The sequence below is a fragment of the Brachycentrus maculatus genome, unplaced genomic scaffold (assembly GCF_059751285.1).
Source record: "Brachycentrus maculatus isolate JH-2025_06_01 unplaced genomic scaffold, ASM5975128v1 h1tg000176l, whole genome shotgun sequence".
Taxonomy (NCBI): Eukaryota; Metazoa; Arthropoda; class Insecta; order Trichoptera; family Brachycentridae; genus Brachycentrus; species Brachycentrus maculatus.
Genome location: NW_028280928.1, coordinates 1186912 through 1202451, shown reverse-complemented (window position 1 = coordinate 1202451; position 15540 = coordinate 1186912). Strand labels below are relative to the sequence as shown.

General features: G+C 32.8%; 1 protein-coding gene across 4 annotated transcripts in view; it reads left to right on the top strand.

Annotated features, from left to right (window-relative positions):
* The window catches only part of LOC148308104 (uncharacterized), a 65313-nt gene extending 50123 nt beyond the window's left edge, over window positions 1–15190 (top strand). The window contains exons 1-8 of one of the 4 annotated variants that reach the window (XM_088262340.1): window positions 2784–2914; window positions 4190–4337; window positions 6557–6614; window positions 7063–7134; window positions 8375–8484; window positions 9769–10000; window positions 10887–10987; window positions 11074–15190. In XM_088262340.1, the coding sequence (XP_088118466.1) occupies window positions 4233–4337; window positions 6557–6614; window positions 7063–7134; window positions 8375–8484; window positions 9769–10000; window positions 10887–10987; window positions 11074–11163 (768 nt within the window). In that variant the 5' untranslated portion in view covers window positions 2784–2914; window positions 4190–4232 and the 3' untranslated portion in view covers window positions 11164–15190. Of the gene's footprint in view, window positions 1–1919; window positions 3339–4189; window positions 4338–6556; window positions 6615–7062; window positions 7135–8374; window positions 8485–9768; window positions 10001–10886; window positions 10988–11073 lie in introns of those variants that run through there. The other 3 variants (XM_088262341.1, XR_015837742.1, XM_088262339.1) reach the window with 3 other exon arrangements.
* The last annotated feature ends 350 nt before the right edge of the window (window positions 15191–15540 follow it).

The window sequence follows — 15540 nt, the reverse complement described above, 5'->3', positions numbered from 1 at the left end:
TCGCTTACTCCTTTCAAGAACGTCATAAATAAAAAAACTTGATTTTTCAGGAGAACGTTTTTAAAGTTTAAAAATATAATACAATGTATTTAAAATAAATATCAAGCCACTTATTGAACTTTTTACTGTGCAACAGATCTTCTTAGGTACAACCTGAAGGTTTTTTCTCCATTTGAAAAATATTTTTTTAAAACCCTTATCCGCACCCCAATTGTGCATAGGGCATGCGTCATATAAACGCAGTGTTATCTTGATTGTTTACATATGAAGGAAAGGTGATCAGCCCTCCGCTTCAGGTACCAGTCCAGGGAAGTATTGAATAAATATTACAGTGAAAAAATCACCTATATTTATTTTACCCCCCTTGGGAATCGAACCCAGGACCTCTAGAACGGTAGCCGAGCGTGCTGACCATTACACTACGGAGGCGGACGATATGCGATATGCGAAAAATATTTAGTACATTTAAAAAAATGATTAAACAATACCTTTTCTTCAAAATGCAAAAACGACACTTTCTGCCCTGTAGCGGGTAAATATTAAGTTTAAAATGTGCCTCTTTTGCTGGGATATAGTACATTTTCTGGGCATTCCGAAAACATGCACAACTGAAAACTGACGAATTTTGGTTTATTACGTTCTTGAAAGGAGTGGGCGATTTATCAAGAAAACAAAATTGTTAATTTGGATAATTTTTCCAAAATAATTATACAGATACAATAGGCTTTTGTGATTTTCTTTTAATTGTTTGTCATGTGTGAAATCTTCAAATTCACAGAATCGTAGGCAATAGAAATATCTATGGTACACTAACGAAAATATTGAAAATCGATGGGTCCTCGGAAAACAATACAGACATTAGGACATAAACCGCACAGTCATAAACTCAACTGTACCGACAACTAAAAGACAAATAAATACTAAATATCCTCATTAGTATCCTACACAAGATTATTACAGTGATTTCTTTATTAAACTTCTCGTATACATTAAATGTATATTGGTGGGCTTGTTGCCAAGTATCTTCTAACCAAACAAAATATTACAGTTATTTAATAGGAAATCAATAAGTTTATGAATACATACATAAATATTTGGAAGTAAATATAATATAAGAGAAAAAAAAACTGTTTAGATAAAATTAATTTATTGAACCAAGTCCCACCCCTAACACCCCCCTTAGTTATTACTCCACCCACCTCTACCGATACCTGAATTATCTTTTGCTCGTTAGTTTTTGTGATCACTTGTCGATGAAACATCTGTAGTTTTTTAAACTAGTGTGAAATAAAACTCAATTAGTGGCTTAATACAAGTGTTTAATTTTTTAAATAATTTATTGAATATTTGATGGTGAAAAAAAGTCCCTCTTCTATCTTCTACCGTAAAATAAGAAGTCCCTTTTATCACTTTTCCAGTATATTTAGCGTGAATATGTACATTCAATATACTTTGCAATGGAATATGTATATATAGCCTTGTTCCGAGTCGCTGTGTAGCCGTATCACGGAGTAGGAAGCAGCAACGTGCAACATGTTTATGTTCAACAGTCCACATTACTCACGCGCTTCCGGAGGCACGTGGCGCTGTTGTACTGCGCTACTCGCATACTGCACGTGCATTGCGCATACACTAAACAGTAGGTACTTAATAATGCACTCTGCACTATATGTAGGTATGTATCGCGGGAGGTGGTGGAGAATATTTGTCTGTTTATTTGGTGTATTTTCACCCTTCAAGGCGTGTAGTAGCGGACAAGGGCTCTAAGCCCTAGGTGGGGTATAATATAAATATTACATATTTATCCATATATTGAATTTAAAAAAATGTATCAGTATGTTTTTCCGATGCCTCCGATCAAATATTTTGATTACGTAATATTTTATCGTATATATCATAATATTTTATTTTGTTCGCAGAAAAACAACCACCCTTAAAGATAGCAAACTTCGAGGCGATTTTGAGAGCAATAAAACCGAAAGCGGCTCTAAAAAACACAAACGTACAAAGAAAAAGAGTTCCGCCGAACCGACCTTTAAACATGGGAGCGTGCCGAACAGCCGTCTCTACAGACCTCCCGTGAGGAGCTTCCCCGTCTGCAAGGTCAACAAGAATGGTTCTAAGTCGTCGCTCGGCACCGTGTGCTCGGGCAGGGTCCGCAAGTGTTACGCGAGCCTAGAGCCCGGCAGCTGGTTGGGGGGCAAGCTCGCGCCGCCGCACTCCCGCGCCCCCAAGACGTCCGCCCTGCAGCGGTCCCTGGCGCCGCCCAACTACCGCGCCCTCTCGGCCAAGGAGATCATCGACTCGCTCACCAACCAGATCCGCGACTTCAAGCTAGCCGAGATAGAGGCGCTCGCGCGCGCCGAGCGCGACAGCAGTCCCCGCGAGTCCAAGTCCTCCGCGGACTCCAATAACAACAGGAAAGTCCTCAGGAAGTCCCCCATATCATTCCGGAAGTCCGCAGCGTCCGGTAACCCGAAAAAAGAGTGCAAAAAAGAAGAGAAAAAGAAATCAGAAAAAATCATAAAAGGACCGGTGAGGAGCAAAAGCGTCACCCTATCCAAAAAGATATCTTTAAAGGATACGAACGTTCAGAACGGCTCTCCAGGAGTAACCTTTGTTCCGCGCGATAGCTCGAAGCATCTTCCACCCATAATTACAAGGTCATTAAGCAGCATATCGAACAAGACGAAGCAAGAGATAGATTTGTGCGCTAAAAATTTCAGTCCTTATAAAAAAGAGTCGTCGGAACGTCAGAAGGTAGTTTTGGAAGTAAGAATCCCGTTTGTGACTCTTCTTTCGGAAAGCGAAACTTCGATAGAAACTATCTACCCAGTTTCCAGCGGCCGAGACCTATCCTCGCATATTGGAGACGCTCTTTCCTTCTCTGCCGAAGGAAGTCCAGAGTTCGAAGGTAATGAGTTAAGCAAATTTGCCGAAGAAGATTCTGGAAGGAAAATTAATTTATCCGCCGAAGTAGCGAAGAAACTTAATAAAACCAAATCGGCAGCGTGTAAAGTAAAAAGCCCCGAACAGAATCAGAACAAGCAATTACTAAAGACTAAAGAAACCAAGTCCAGTTCCGGGAGATCTCAATCCGAGAGAATTTTATATAGTCGTAGTGTTAGCAGCACTCACGCCGATCTCAAGAAAGTTTTGAATGCTAAAGATGCCAATTTGAAAGCTAAATCTCAATCGATCTATTCGCAAAAGTTTAACGGTCGAAAACATACCAGTATACATAGCAATTGCGTTTCCTGCCCTTCGAAACTAAAGAGGCATTCAAATTCGTTCGTGAATTACTAACAGAAAAATTACAATTTTGAAATATAAATAATGTGAGTATTTTCTCCAAAATCAAAAAACAGTCTCAGCACAGTTTTCTTCCCTGTTTTTACTTGCTAAGGGTTTTTATTGCTTGGGGTACCTTAAAAGATATGTTTGATATTTTTGCTGATTACTTTCAAGAAATATTCTAAATTGACTTCATTAATTGCTAATAATTAGGGCCATCGATTAAATAAAATCAGGGGGAAGAATGTTTAATTTAAATAAACGCACACACTCACATAAGTAGATAGGTGAACATATTATAATAGTAAGGTATTTGTAGTGGTGAAACGATTTCTACTTTTACGATTAAAATTATTCGAAATTAAATCCATTTTTTTGTTTATGAAATTCGTGAAATCAGCCTCTAAATAATTGATATTTATCATTAATATTTCTAGATGAAACTACTGTTGATTTATTATTTATCAACATTTTTTTATAACAAAACGAATTTGAATTAATGAAATTCATCGATTTTTTTTGTTCATCATCATTAAAAGTTTTCGAAAAACGCCACGGAAGTTTTGCATTAAAAAATATTGTTCTAAATATCCGAGGCTAGAAAGTTGTAAATCGTTACGCGCACAAAAACTGAATTTACTAAATTGTTACTTGCACAAAAACGTAATTATTGAAAATATCAGATAAATGAGAATCATATCGCAATCGCAATCGTTTCATTACAATGTTCGTAGAATTACAAATTTTGCTTATTTCGCTTTTAAAAACGTTAGTTGAAATTCCAAATCTGAGCTAACAGTGCTAAATTTGAACAGATAAACAAATGACTGGCCATTTGTTTACTGTCTGACAGATCCCTACTTTGGTGATAAATTCAAAGTGTCGTTAACTGTAGGAATCAAGGTTGAGTATCTGGGTGGAGCGCCAGTGGAGGTATAATGGCAGATGGTCGCAAGGTCGCCCGTCCCGGCAGCGCTGAGGACCTGTCCGAGTACACTGATGCAGACGAGTCCATATCTGCACCGACCGAGTTCTTGGCAGAGGTAAGAAACAATATCTGCTAATACAGTTTTCAGTTGATTTAAATGTATTTTTTTAAAATCAAAATATGGAAAAAAATAATTATCAAAATATATCATCATGATATATGTTATTAATTTAAAAAAAAAATCAGAATATATCATGATATACATATATTAATTTTGATCAATGGGGTCACAAAAGTTGCATGAGATCTACAGCTGCAATAAAAACTAAAAAAAATCTAATAGTGTCGGATTGTGGTCCCGAGGTTAGTGTCGCGAACTCTCGAGTCAGAGTTCGAACCAGGTTCGAACCCACTCTGCCACAATTTGATACCTATTTCTAATAATGAGCCGCTTAGGCTCACAGAAGTAGTATAAAATTAAAGTATTTTTGTAATTAATAAATATACAAATATTTCTCCTTAAATAAATAAACAAAATGTTTACCTGGCCAAAATAACGTGAAAATGATGTAATTATTGGTCCTATTTTAATTTAAACAATTAAACTGATTTTTGATTTTGATAACAAAAGGCAACTTTTGAACCCTCTTTAATTACCGGATTTGAAAGATGTGAAAGATGACACCCTTATGCCTCGATAAGTTTTTAGGTATAGGTGGTATAAGTTTTTAGGCTTATTGTATTTATGTGGATATTGATGAATATGGGTGTACCTACTGAAAATTTACCGATTTAAATATCTGATTTTGAAGGCTATATGAAGCCTACAAATTATAAATAAATAAAAAGTACCGTTCTTTGTTTTACAGAAATTAATTACAAACAAACATCGTATATCGGAAAAATAAGGGTTAAAATTTGAACAATGTAGTAATATGGTTAAAGTTCAAATATTCAGTCATTTTCCTAGGTTTTTTTTAACGATTTACCAACGAAAAGTAATAGTTACATATCAACATATATATTTATTATGTCAATAGTCCACAATAATGCGCATGCAACATTAACGCTTTTTTAAGCTTAAATTACATTGAATTCATATTTATATATTTTTTTTAGTAGAGGCATCTTTTGTTTATTATTATCATTAATTTAATGACCAATGTATCGGATATTTCTGATATTATATGTTCTATTTATGTTTTAAGCACTAAAAATAATCTAAAACTACACGCGACTGTGCGGTTTCGATATCATATTTATTGCTTACAGACTTCAAGAAGAACATTGAACATTTTTATAAAAATACAATTCTAATAAAAATGTTCAAGATATAGTTTCAGCGGGAAAATTGAGTTAAACAAAAGTTTATGCGATTGAACTTCACAGAGTAATATGAATTTATGTTTTGTAACTTCAACTTCCGTAGATTCATACATAAATTAGTATAACATTATCATGAATACGTCAAGTTTGTTATTTGGAACGATGTCTTTAAATGAAACAAGCCACGGACAAAAGTAATATTTTATATAATTTGCTACATATGAAATACAAAACAAAAAAACATGTAACAAAATCGTCGGCTTTGTTCGCTATTTCCAAAATCCTATGAACAAATTATGCGGAACCTAAAAATATCTTACTCGATGATTTTCTAAAGATGAATCGAGAAATTTAATGATATCCTAACAATGTCAATTAATTTTCTATACGTTCGGAACTAAATATAGCTCAATATTTGTTAGACGTCTTGCAAAATTTGGCAAATTAGTTTGACAAGGGCACTTAGTGATAACTGAACGATGTCGATTGTACTCGTAATAATAACATTTAGCTAATTTATTTAGCGCCAATTTTACGACATTTTCTTTATACTTACGAGTATATTATATTACAGAGTGTTTTGAGAAAAATGAAAGAAAAAATAAAAATTTGGTTTATGAAAATGCTTATTTTTATTTATGAAATTTTTTTCTTACATTTTTATTTCGGTACAGAAAGAATAATTTAAAAAATTAACATTTTTATTTTAGCTTGAAAATGTATGTATTTTGAACCAACGAACTTATCTGGTATTAATATTATAATAATATAATATTATAAGGGCTTAATCACGCATTCATCTCAAAACCATAAATTCCTCAGTGTTCTGGGCGACTTCTTCAGCCCAGTTAATGACTATGTTGAAAACTTTCACGGCTTCAGAAGGTGGAATTTTTAAAATTGGCATCGTTCGGATTACAGCGCGTTTCGGATTACGGAGCGTTCAGATTACGAGCTTGGACTGTATTTGTATTTTTAAATTAATATTTTCTTTGTTATATATTACAGTTTCTCTCCGCGATATTGCTTAACGACTATACCTCCGCACTGAAGTACTGCAAATTAAGTAAGTTTATTTTAAATTATTCTCTTTTTTCTATGAAATTATCCCGTGTCTAAAAAAATTTACATGTTACATCGATAATAATATGAATTTTGTGTTGGTTCATATTTGCATGAGGAGTGGTCATATTATTTTGGCGTTGAATGGTTTATCTGTTTACATCGACACTAAAATAAATTAATTTAACCTTTTGAAACGATGTAACTTCAGAAAATTTATTATAAAGTCGTTAAATATTATGATGCCACGCGACCATTTAATTAAATTCTACAGTAAATAATATTTTGTGAGCCTTTATCGTGGCACCAACTTTATGGGAGGAATTTATATCAGTGATGGATTACGAGACACGTATTTCAGAGCTTCTCTGAGCTACTCGGAAAATTCTCCTTCGCTTATATTTTTTCAAGCTTTGTAGGTATGATTCCAACCGTTTATCTTCTTTTTTCAGTACTGCAATACGAACCCAACAACAACACCGCTAAAGAATTTTATCCCCTGATCATAGAAAAAATTCAAAACAGTAAGTAGAAAAAATATAACCTAATATAGAATAAATAAAGTATCTAATAACAAATTACAAATTAATAATATAATTACGTCTTTAAACCTTTTCGAGAAATAAATTGTTTTCAAAGTGAATAACACCCTTTTTAGTGAACAGTGTTGGAGGTCCCGGGTTCGATTCCCAGGGTCAAAATTGTGATTTTTCACTCTGATATTTATTTAATATTATCCAAGTTTGGTATCTAAAGCGCAGGGCTGTGATCCCCTTTACTATCAATATTTCTTTTAACTACTTATTTATCTGCAATTACTTTTTTCTGACATATAATTGTTTCTATACATAATATAATATGACCATTCCTTTGTTCGCTCTGAGTGAAATAAGTTGTCCGTTTTCAAAATAATCTGTGTATTTTAAATGTATTTTAATGAGGCGTGCGAATAACGTAGGGTATACAATCTACACAATAGATAATAAATAAGCTGAAGTGGAGGGCTATACAAAATTCCAACCATTTTCCAGCGAGTGAAAGGATAATTTATGCCCACAAAAGCAGCCCTCTCTTGTAACAATGCGCCTAATTGCCGGCAATATGAGTAGCAGCACTGCCCTGCCTTTCAAGAACATGGTTTTTATTTTAAATAAAAATACGTGGAATTTCCACTCTATTTTAATTTTCAAATTTACCCAATTTTTTGATTGTGTGGTACAGTGGTCCTTAACTGTGTGAAACAGTGGTCTTCTTCTTCTAACCCTTATCCGAACAAAAAAACACCATTTGTGCAAAAGGCACTGGATTATAATAATAGTAATATTTTGGATAATTTTTATAGCGCTATTTTCGTAAACTACAGTATAAGCCAATGCTTCAAAGCAAACATACTAAATCCATTTCATTTAAATAAATAAATTTCGAAAATCAAAAAATGATTATTTAATATTATAACTATACTATATCTTGGAACTTCTAGTGTCTTTTTTTTAAAGCTGTCCCACCGCATTCTCAGATTTGATACATAAGCATCTAGGCTTCCTGATGGACCTTCTCTTACAAAGCAATTTTTTTTTACTAAGTTGTTAAATTTACTGAAAATGTGAATCAAAATTGAATCCCGATTTTACTGCGAATTAACATTTAAAATGATTCAATATCCCTGTCACTGCCAATCTCAATAAATACAAGATTGTAAATCCACCATCAAATTTTCTAGAAGTACCCCAGTGTAGGCAGTGAAATTTCTAATGTAATTTCTAGTGTCTGTATCCGATGGAGAAGGGAGCAGCAGCGGTGAGGACGGTCCCGAATCCTCTCACTCCGAGCCCGAAGATGACAGCGAGGATGGCCGCAGCAGTGAGAGCGAGAAGGTAACACGCTCCTGACTCCCTCCCACACCAGCCCTCCCTTCAACCCGTTCCTAATATAATAATGTTTTACAATACACCGTAATGATCCCAATTTGTACAGCACTTATACATCTTTTATTTTAATAAATTTTTGAGCAAATTTAAGTTTTGTTTTATTTTTGGGTATTTTATTTATTTAAGACAGTATCGTCAATGAGCTCGTAGACCTTTGGGGTAGCTTGCACAATCTTGTAAATTGGTCTCTTTTTATGCAGGTATGCAGCTAAGTGTGACCTTACCATTGCTGCTATTCTACTTTTCCTCTCACATAGTGTCCACCATTTCTCCTCTTTTTCTCACCCTGATCTCCTTTGATTAGATCATCTGTATCTCATAAAAAATATGAATGAAGGAATGGATTCCTAAATCCAAGTTTCTGGAGAGAAGACTGATCAACTTGTCTTCATATGATACAATGGAGTTGACACCGTCTCATTCTGATGTGGTGCTAGATTTATGGATATTTTCAATACAATTTATTTATTTATAATTAACATACACAAAAATAAACAAGAATACTCTTGTTAAAGATGCTCGATAAAGATTAAAATTCCGCTTTAGAATACCCATTCAGACACATGGAGCAGATCAATATCCAGCGTGATATTGTTCAGCATAGCGGAGCTCTGAACAATATCACGCTGGATATTGATGAGCTTGTTAGGATGCAGATGGCGTAGGTAAAGGACATTACTAGAAATGGAATTGGAGGAGGAATAGTACGCACTATAGGTGAGAAATAAGCTAATAGTATCAATGGCTTAGGCATTCGGGGCCGTATACTTGTAGATGTATTGGCTTGTGTAAGTTGTACACCCTAAATATGTATACATACATGCATACAAGGATCAAATAAAGAAAAGAGGAATTTTCAATTAGGTGAGTCTACTGTTTTATAATAAAGTTGTGACAGAGTGCGCCATCGGCCCTACAAACTTCATCAGAAGTCAGAGACATTACACCGGGGCCACAATCTGACTCTTTTTGTTAGCATTGTCAAAAGCACTGTTAATGCATTATCTTTCTTTTGTAATCGATCATGTCATTTAGTTTAAGAATAAGACATTTCTTATTCTAAAACTAAATGATTTGATCAATTATAAAAGAAAGATAATGCATTAACGGTGTTTTTTACAATTCTATGGTATGCCATAGATAAGTAAGGGTCTCATTGTCGCCAGTCCCGAGGAGCAGCAGGAACACCAAACTGTCTGACACATTCGGCTAATTATTGTCTCTTTTTAGGACGATGAGCCCGCCTCTCTGGAGCAGTCCTACGACGGCAACCCCATGTCCGGAGGGGCCGGAGAGGAGGCCGCAGGGGGGCGCCGGGCCGACTCGGACGGCACAACCAACAGCTATTCCAGCCTGGAGGACGAGGAGGCAGCGAGGGATGACGGTGCTCTCGAGGAGGTGGTCGTGGAGGACTTACTCGCGGGAGATGATAATGGCAACACTGTCTCCTACAGGGAGATCGGTAAGATTTTTTTGTTTCTGATAATTAGTTTTATGGACCGATTAAGGCTAAATTTACAGTGGAAAGATAATGCTTCAAGTACATTGTGTAGATAACTTTAATTTCACTCCTGAATTTAAATTACAATATTTTGATATTATTTATTATTTTATTAACATTTTGAAACCTGTACTCTCAATTAGTATTGTCATTGAGTCAATAATACTAAGAAAATAATTGAGTAATATTTTTTTACTGAATAGGAGTAAAGTTAAAGTATCTACACTATGTAGTTAATGCATTATCTTTTCACTATAATTTCAGTTCAGGAAGGAAATGTTTATATGTGTATCCCTGTAAGAAGGACATAAATTTGGACGATTTTAAAATGGCGGTGATAAAAATGACATTTCACAAATTTATGTTTTCAAAAAAAAAAATCATTTAAAATGTAACCAAAAAGCGCACTAGATGACAACAAAAACTTTAAATTAATGGAATGATTTTTTTGTCTAACCGCACTATGTGTGGTGTACATTTTTCAGATTATAAGATGCACCTAAATTTCAAGTCAATTAAAAAAGGTGTGTCATATTGACCGAAAAATATCACATATGAAAAAGCTTTTAGAAAGTATGTTGCCATAATTTATACATATTCTTTACATACTATATTCACTAGATATTCCTTCTCTATTTTCCATCCCATATAGCAATAATATGCTTCACTTGCATCATATATCCACTCTTATATCGAAGAATTTAGAGTGCTGGACCAATCTCCTAGCCTATTTGTAATTTACAATCAAGTTGATACCATTTCCATCCGACAGAATGCCCTGTGATCCATATGGGTGTGGATATAGAATTTAGAGTTTATACATAATAAATATGATGATGAATTCTAGTGACTTCAGAGGATGACTGCAACTTCAACTGGTTCACGAAAATCAAGACAGTTTCAGAGAAGAACAGCAATGAAACTGGGAGGGCCTCCACTGCATTTCAGGTATTTGGAAGTTTCCAATAAAAAATGCTAATATACTCATATATCTAAGTTATTTTTAAAACAAGCTCATCTTTTTATTTTTACAGACAAGTTCGGATTCTGAGTCTCCGACAGATCCCGTAACACAACATACCATCGAGATGCTCAGAGCTAAGTTTGTTCAGGCCAGCAACTAAAAACGTCTCAGATTATCAAAAGTTTTTAGCCCAATATACATTCTATTTTTTATTAATATCAAATTAACCAATGTTGAGGATATAAACTCGTTCGAAATATGTATGGATAATAATTTTGTAAAATCTTGCAACCATATCATCCAAGATCAATGATCCAATTTAACTACGCTCTGTTTTGAGTAAATAAGCAGTATAATTCCCATATCCAATGAATAATCAGATCTGCCGAACACATTTTTTTATTAGGAGAGCAATATGCATCTTTTAACACATCAAAATAAAATAAAATCCTACCCAAATGTAGTTTGTCAATATTAATTACGACCTTTTGATATGATTAATTTCTAATACAACAAAGATAACTTAGATTTATGGAACGAATCAAGAAAACCAAATTGCTTGTTTTTAAAAACGTAAAAAAAAAACAATTTTATTGACTTTTATTCAAGAAATTGAATTATAAAAAGTCAAAGTAAAACAAAATTTTGTTAATGTTGTTGTTGTTCTTTTACAAAACAATTGTATGATCACAAGAGACACAATTTAATAGTAGTAAAATATTTAATATTTGATAAATTCAGACGTTTTTATAATTCATGAATGAGAAAACATTGGTAATAAATATCAGTATAGAATATACTAAAAAAATAAAATAAAAGCACCTAGTTTTCCGTAAGCTTTGGTTCAAATAACTAAATAATACATATTTTTTTGAATTTCCTGTAATATGACTTCAAAAGAATTGCAAAGGTACCTTTACTTAATAGATACGAAATATAATAAATTGAAATGTAACTTTTTAAAATTGTATATTGGAAAGTATGAGTATTGATGATTTTTAATCGTGTGAAATATTATATCTATGAAATATGTTCAAATTTTCACTCATCTGTTCATATTCGTTGGATGATGATGTTGGATTCAACACATGCATAAAATTTCAAGTCATTAATATTTTTTTGTTAATAGAGATATCTTTTAAACTAAATTTTAATTTTTACAGAATTAATTTGTAATTGCAGAAACAATTTGGCAAAAAATAAACCCTATTCCATTTCTAGAAGGGTAAATCACAACATATTGATAAATAATAGAGCTTATTTTATAAATAAGATATATCATGTTTTAGAAGGAAACATGTGAATCATAATACCTATCAGGTTTATGTGAAGAAATTGTAGAAAATTCTATCAAATTATATATATTATATTCATATACATACATACTTATATATTATTATAACATAGTACTTATAAACTTGAATTTAAATTGGTTGAATGAGCGAATGATTCAAATATAAAATTTTTATGTAATAATATAAATGTTGTACTGTAGTTGTTGTAAAAGACTCGTTCGGAAAAATATTCTCTCACATTTGAATAGAGCAAAACTTGTGTTGAATTCTCATGCCATACATAAAATACTCGATTGATGTGTGTTCTTTTACAAAATAACGTAATATTTATTACAAACCTATGATAAAAATGTGTCAGAATACTTTATATAGGAAGAATATCCTTTTTTTAAATTATTGATTTGTATTTTTACCTGTGAAAACTATTAGACATTTAAATAGGGAAACCTACATCCAGTTAACTGACATAAAACATTGAGGAAAAATAATTTATTTAGAATACCGTCAGCTACCCATGTTTTGTTTTTGTAGATGAAGACTACAAGAAAGATATCTAAATGTGTATTTTACTAACTTAGAAATAGAGAGTAGAATGGTGGACCAAGCGTTTGACTCTTAGAACCTAATTTTCCATTGGTTTATCATTCAATAACTTCATAATTTTATACTTATTTTATCATCAAATATTAGTTTACCTACCTAGAAGTTGTTACAACATGTTAAATTAAAAAAGTGTATACATAAATTTTAGTTATTAGTTTCGATTGAGTTAATATTTGTTTAAAAAATACTAATGTTTGTCTCTAAGGAATGAATATTGGATACAAGTCAAGACTGATTGCTGATGAACTTTGTACTGCTTTGCAAATGTATTGTTGTAGATAAAAACAATTTCCGATTCATTTACAAAGCTTTCATAAAAGATACAAGAGATTGGGATATTCTCCTTCAAAAACACAATGTTATATACATACGAGTGGAGTACATTTCTTTCTTGAATGATTACAATTTTACTATATGTATTAGGGAATGATTGTTATGGAGATGAAAAGGGTTATACACTCGAAGGAGACTCGTAATATTGTGGTATAATGAAAAGATTCTAGATTTTTAAAACTGGAATAACAGATTTTTCTAAATTTTTGTAACAAGTCCTCATGTCGGTACATTAAGAAAAATAATAGAGAAGAAGGTTCCGGAAACGGGTAGGTGAGAAAAGGATATTGGAGTCGCCTTAACTTTAATTTGTCTAAACAGTAAAATGTGTAAGGTAGTGAGTAATTCATTTTTATATGTGTGTACCTTCTAATGTTATGATAATTATTGTAATCTTGTTGAATTCTAAATCTGGCCTCTCGGAAACTACATATCTCTGGCAGTTGTTCTAGCTGATGTTGTTATAAATACATACATATATTATAACACGTAGATCAATGTGACTAAAGGTACCAATAGTAAAACTACTAAATAGCTGTCGATGGTTTCTTGAGAAACATTTCAAATGAACTTATAAACCCAACCAACTTTTCGGGAAAGAATTTTATCTTTATCCGTCCCTACTCTCTCATTTGATCATCGAAAGCTGTCATAAATTAATATATAGAAAATAAGACAAAAAAAACATTGGATGAGATTGTTAAGGCAAGAAGGTCAACTTTAAAAAAAAACTTTTTCTCAAATAAATATTACCAACTATCGTATAATTTTGTTAACAGACATTCTACACTTTAGTGCCTTAATTGGGTTTTTAGTATTCTGTAGAGGAGTTCCATTGTGTATAATGCATGGGAAAGTGGAGAATTTGTGGTTACTGGAGAATATTAATCATCTTATTTTCTGGGAAAAGCATAAATAACAATCATTTTACCCAGCATGCATAACACTTTAAAAGCGGTGATTCCATTTTATTTGCATTCCATCATAAAAAATTGACTTAGCGCAGCAAAAATCAAATATTGAAGTATATTTTACTAGATAAAAGAATTGTAAACTATATTTTTTTCTATTTGAAAACGCTGGATTTAATCCCTGATAGGTTCACAGATGTAGTTCTTAACAGATGGCACTTCCTATTGAGATGCGAAAGTGGTTATTGAGATTCTACATTAACATACAACATCCACAAGAATTGAGGCAATATGGGTGTTGAATAATGGGCAAAATGGTGAAGAAGGCTACATTTTATTAAGCGATTATTAAGCCAACCAATGGCAGGTCGTAAGCCCTGAGGATGCCATTAATCTATGCAGCTCAATAAGTGTTAAGATGACATTTTTTTGTCCAATACACCCTTAGACCTTGCCTACTTTAAAAATAACCAAACTAGGATTATAAAAAATTATATTTTTACAATATTTCTAACGTAAATACTATACAAGCATTTAAATTTATTTAGTTTTCTGGTGTGACCACAACTCTTCCATTCTCCCATACATACTACAATGACAGCTAATTACTGAGGGTGAATTCTCAACATAAATCAACTCCTAACATTTAAATTATAGCAAGGTGACCTCTGAAATGGCCTGAATAGATAGGATACTGAAATATATTTGTAAGCATATGAATAATTTATTATTATGTATTCCGAAATGGAAATATTGTAGAGATAATTTGGCTTGAAAGGTATAAGTGTACAAATTTAATTTTGTAATTCTGTATAATCTTATAAATAAATGTGTATTCAAAATTTACAACTTTGTTTTTCTTTTAAAAATAACCACAACGGCTTAAGTCATATTTATTCTCAACTGTTTCAGTAATATTTATTCACAAAAGGTTAGAAAAAGAAATTTAATGTTTATAAATATGCAGAACTTGTCAGGTTTCTTATAAATATACAGATGCACAGTTACAATGCTAGACTGCCATCTATCGGATAGTCTTCCAACAACTTTTGTCAACCAGTGTAGGTATTAATTAGTATAAGCGGGTATTTATAAATACATACACAATTTGTTTTAATACCTGTCGGGTTATTGATTTTTATGCTTCGATTTGAAAGTTGTCCAAATTAAGCTTTGCTTATTGCAAACCCCTAACTGTTAAGATATTAATGACATAAAACATTGTTTGTTCATTCGGTAAAACATATAACTAGCCGGTTAATTATTAAGTTGTGTTGTATCATCAATAGATGGCGTTGGTTGTCCAAATTCCGTCATGATACGGAAATATTGAGAAAAAATCACTTCGCCCCAAACGTGGGGCCACACACTATCTGACCTGGTATTTTATGGCCC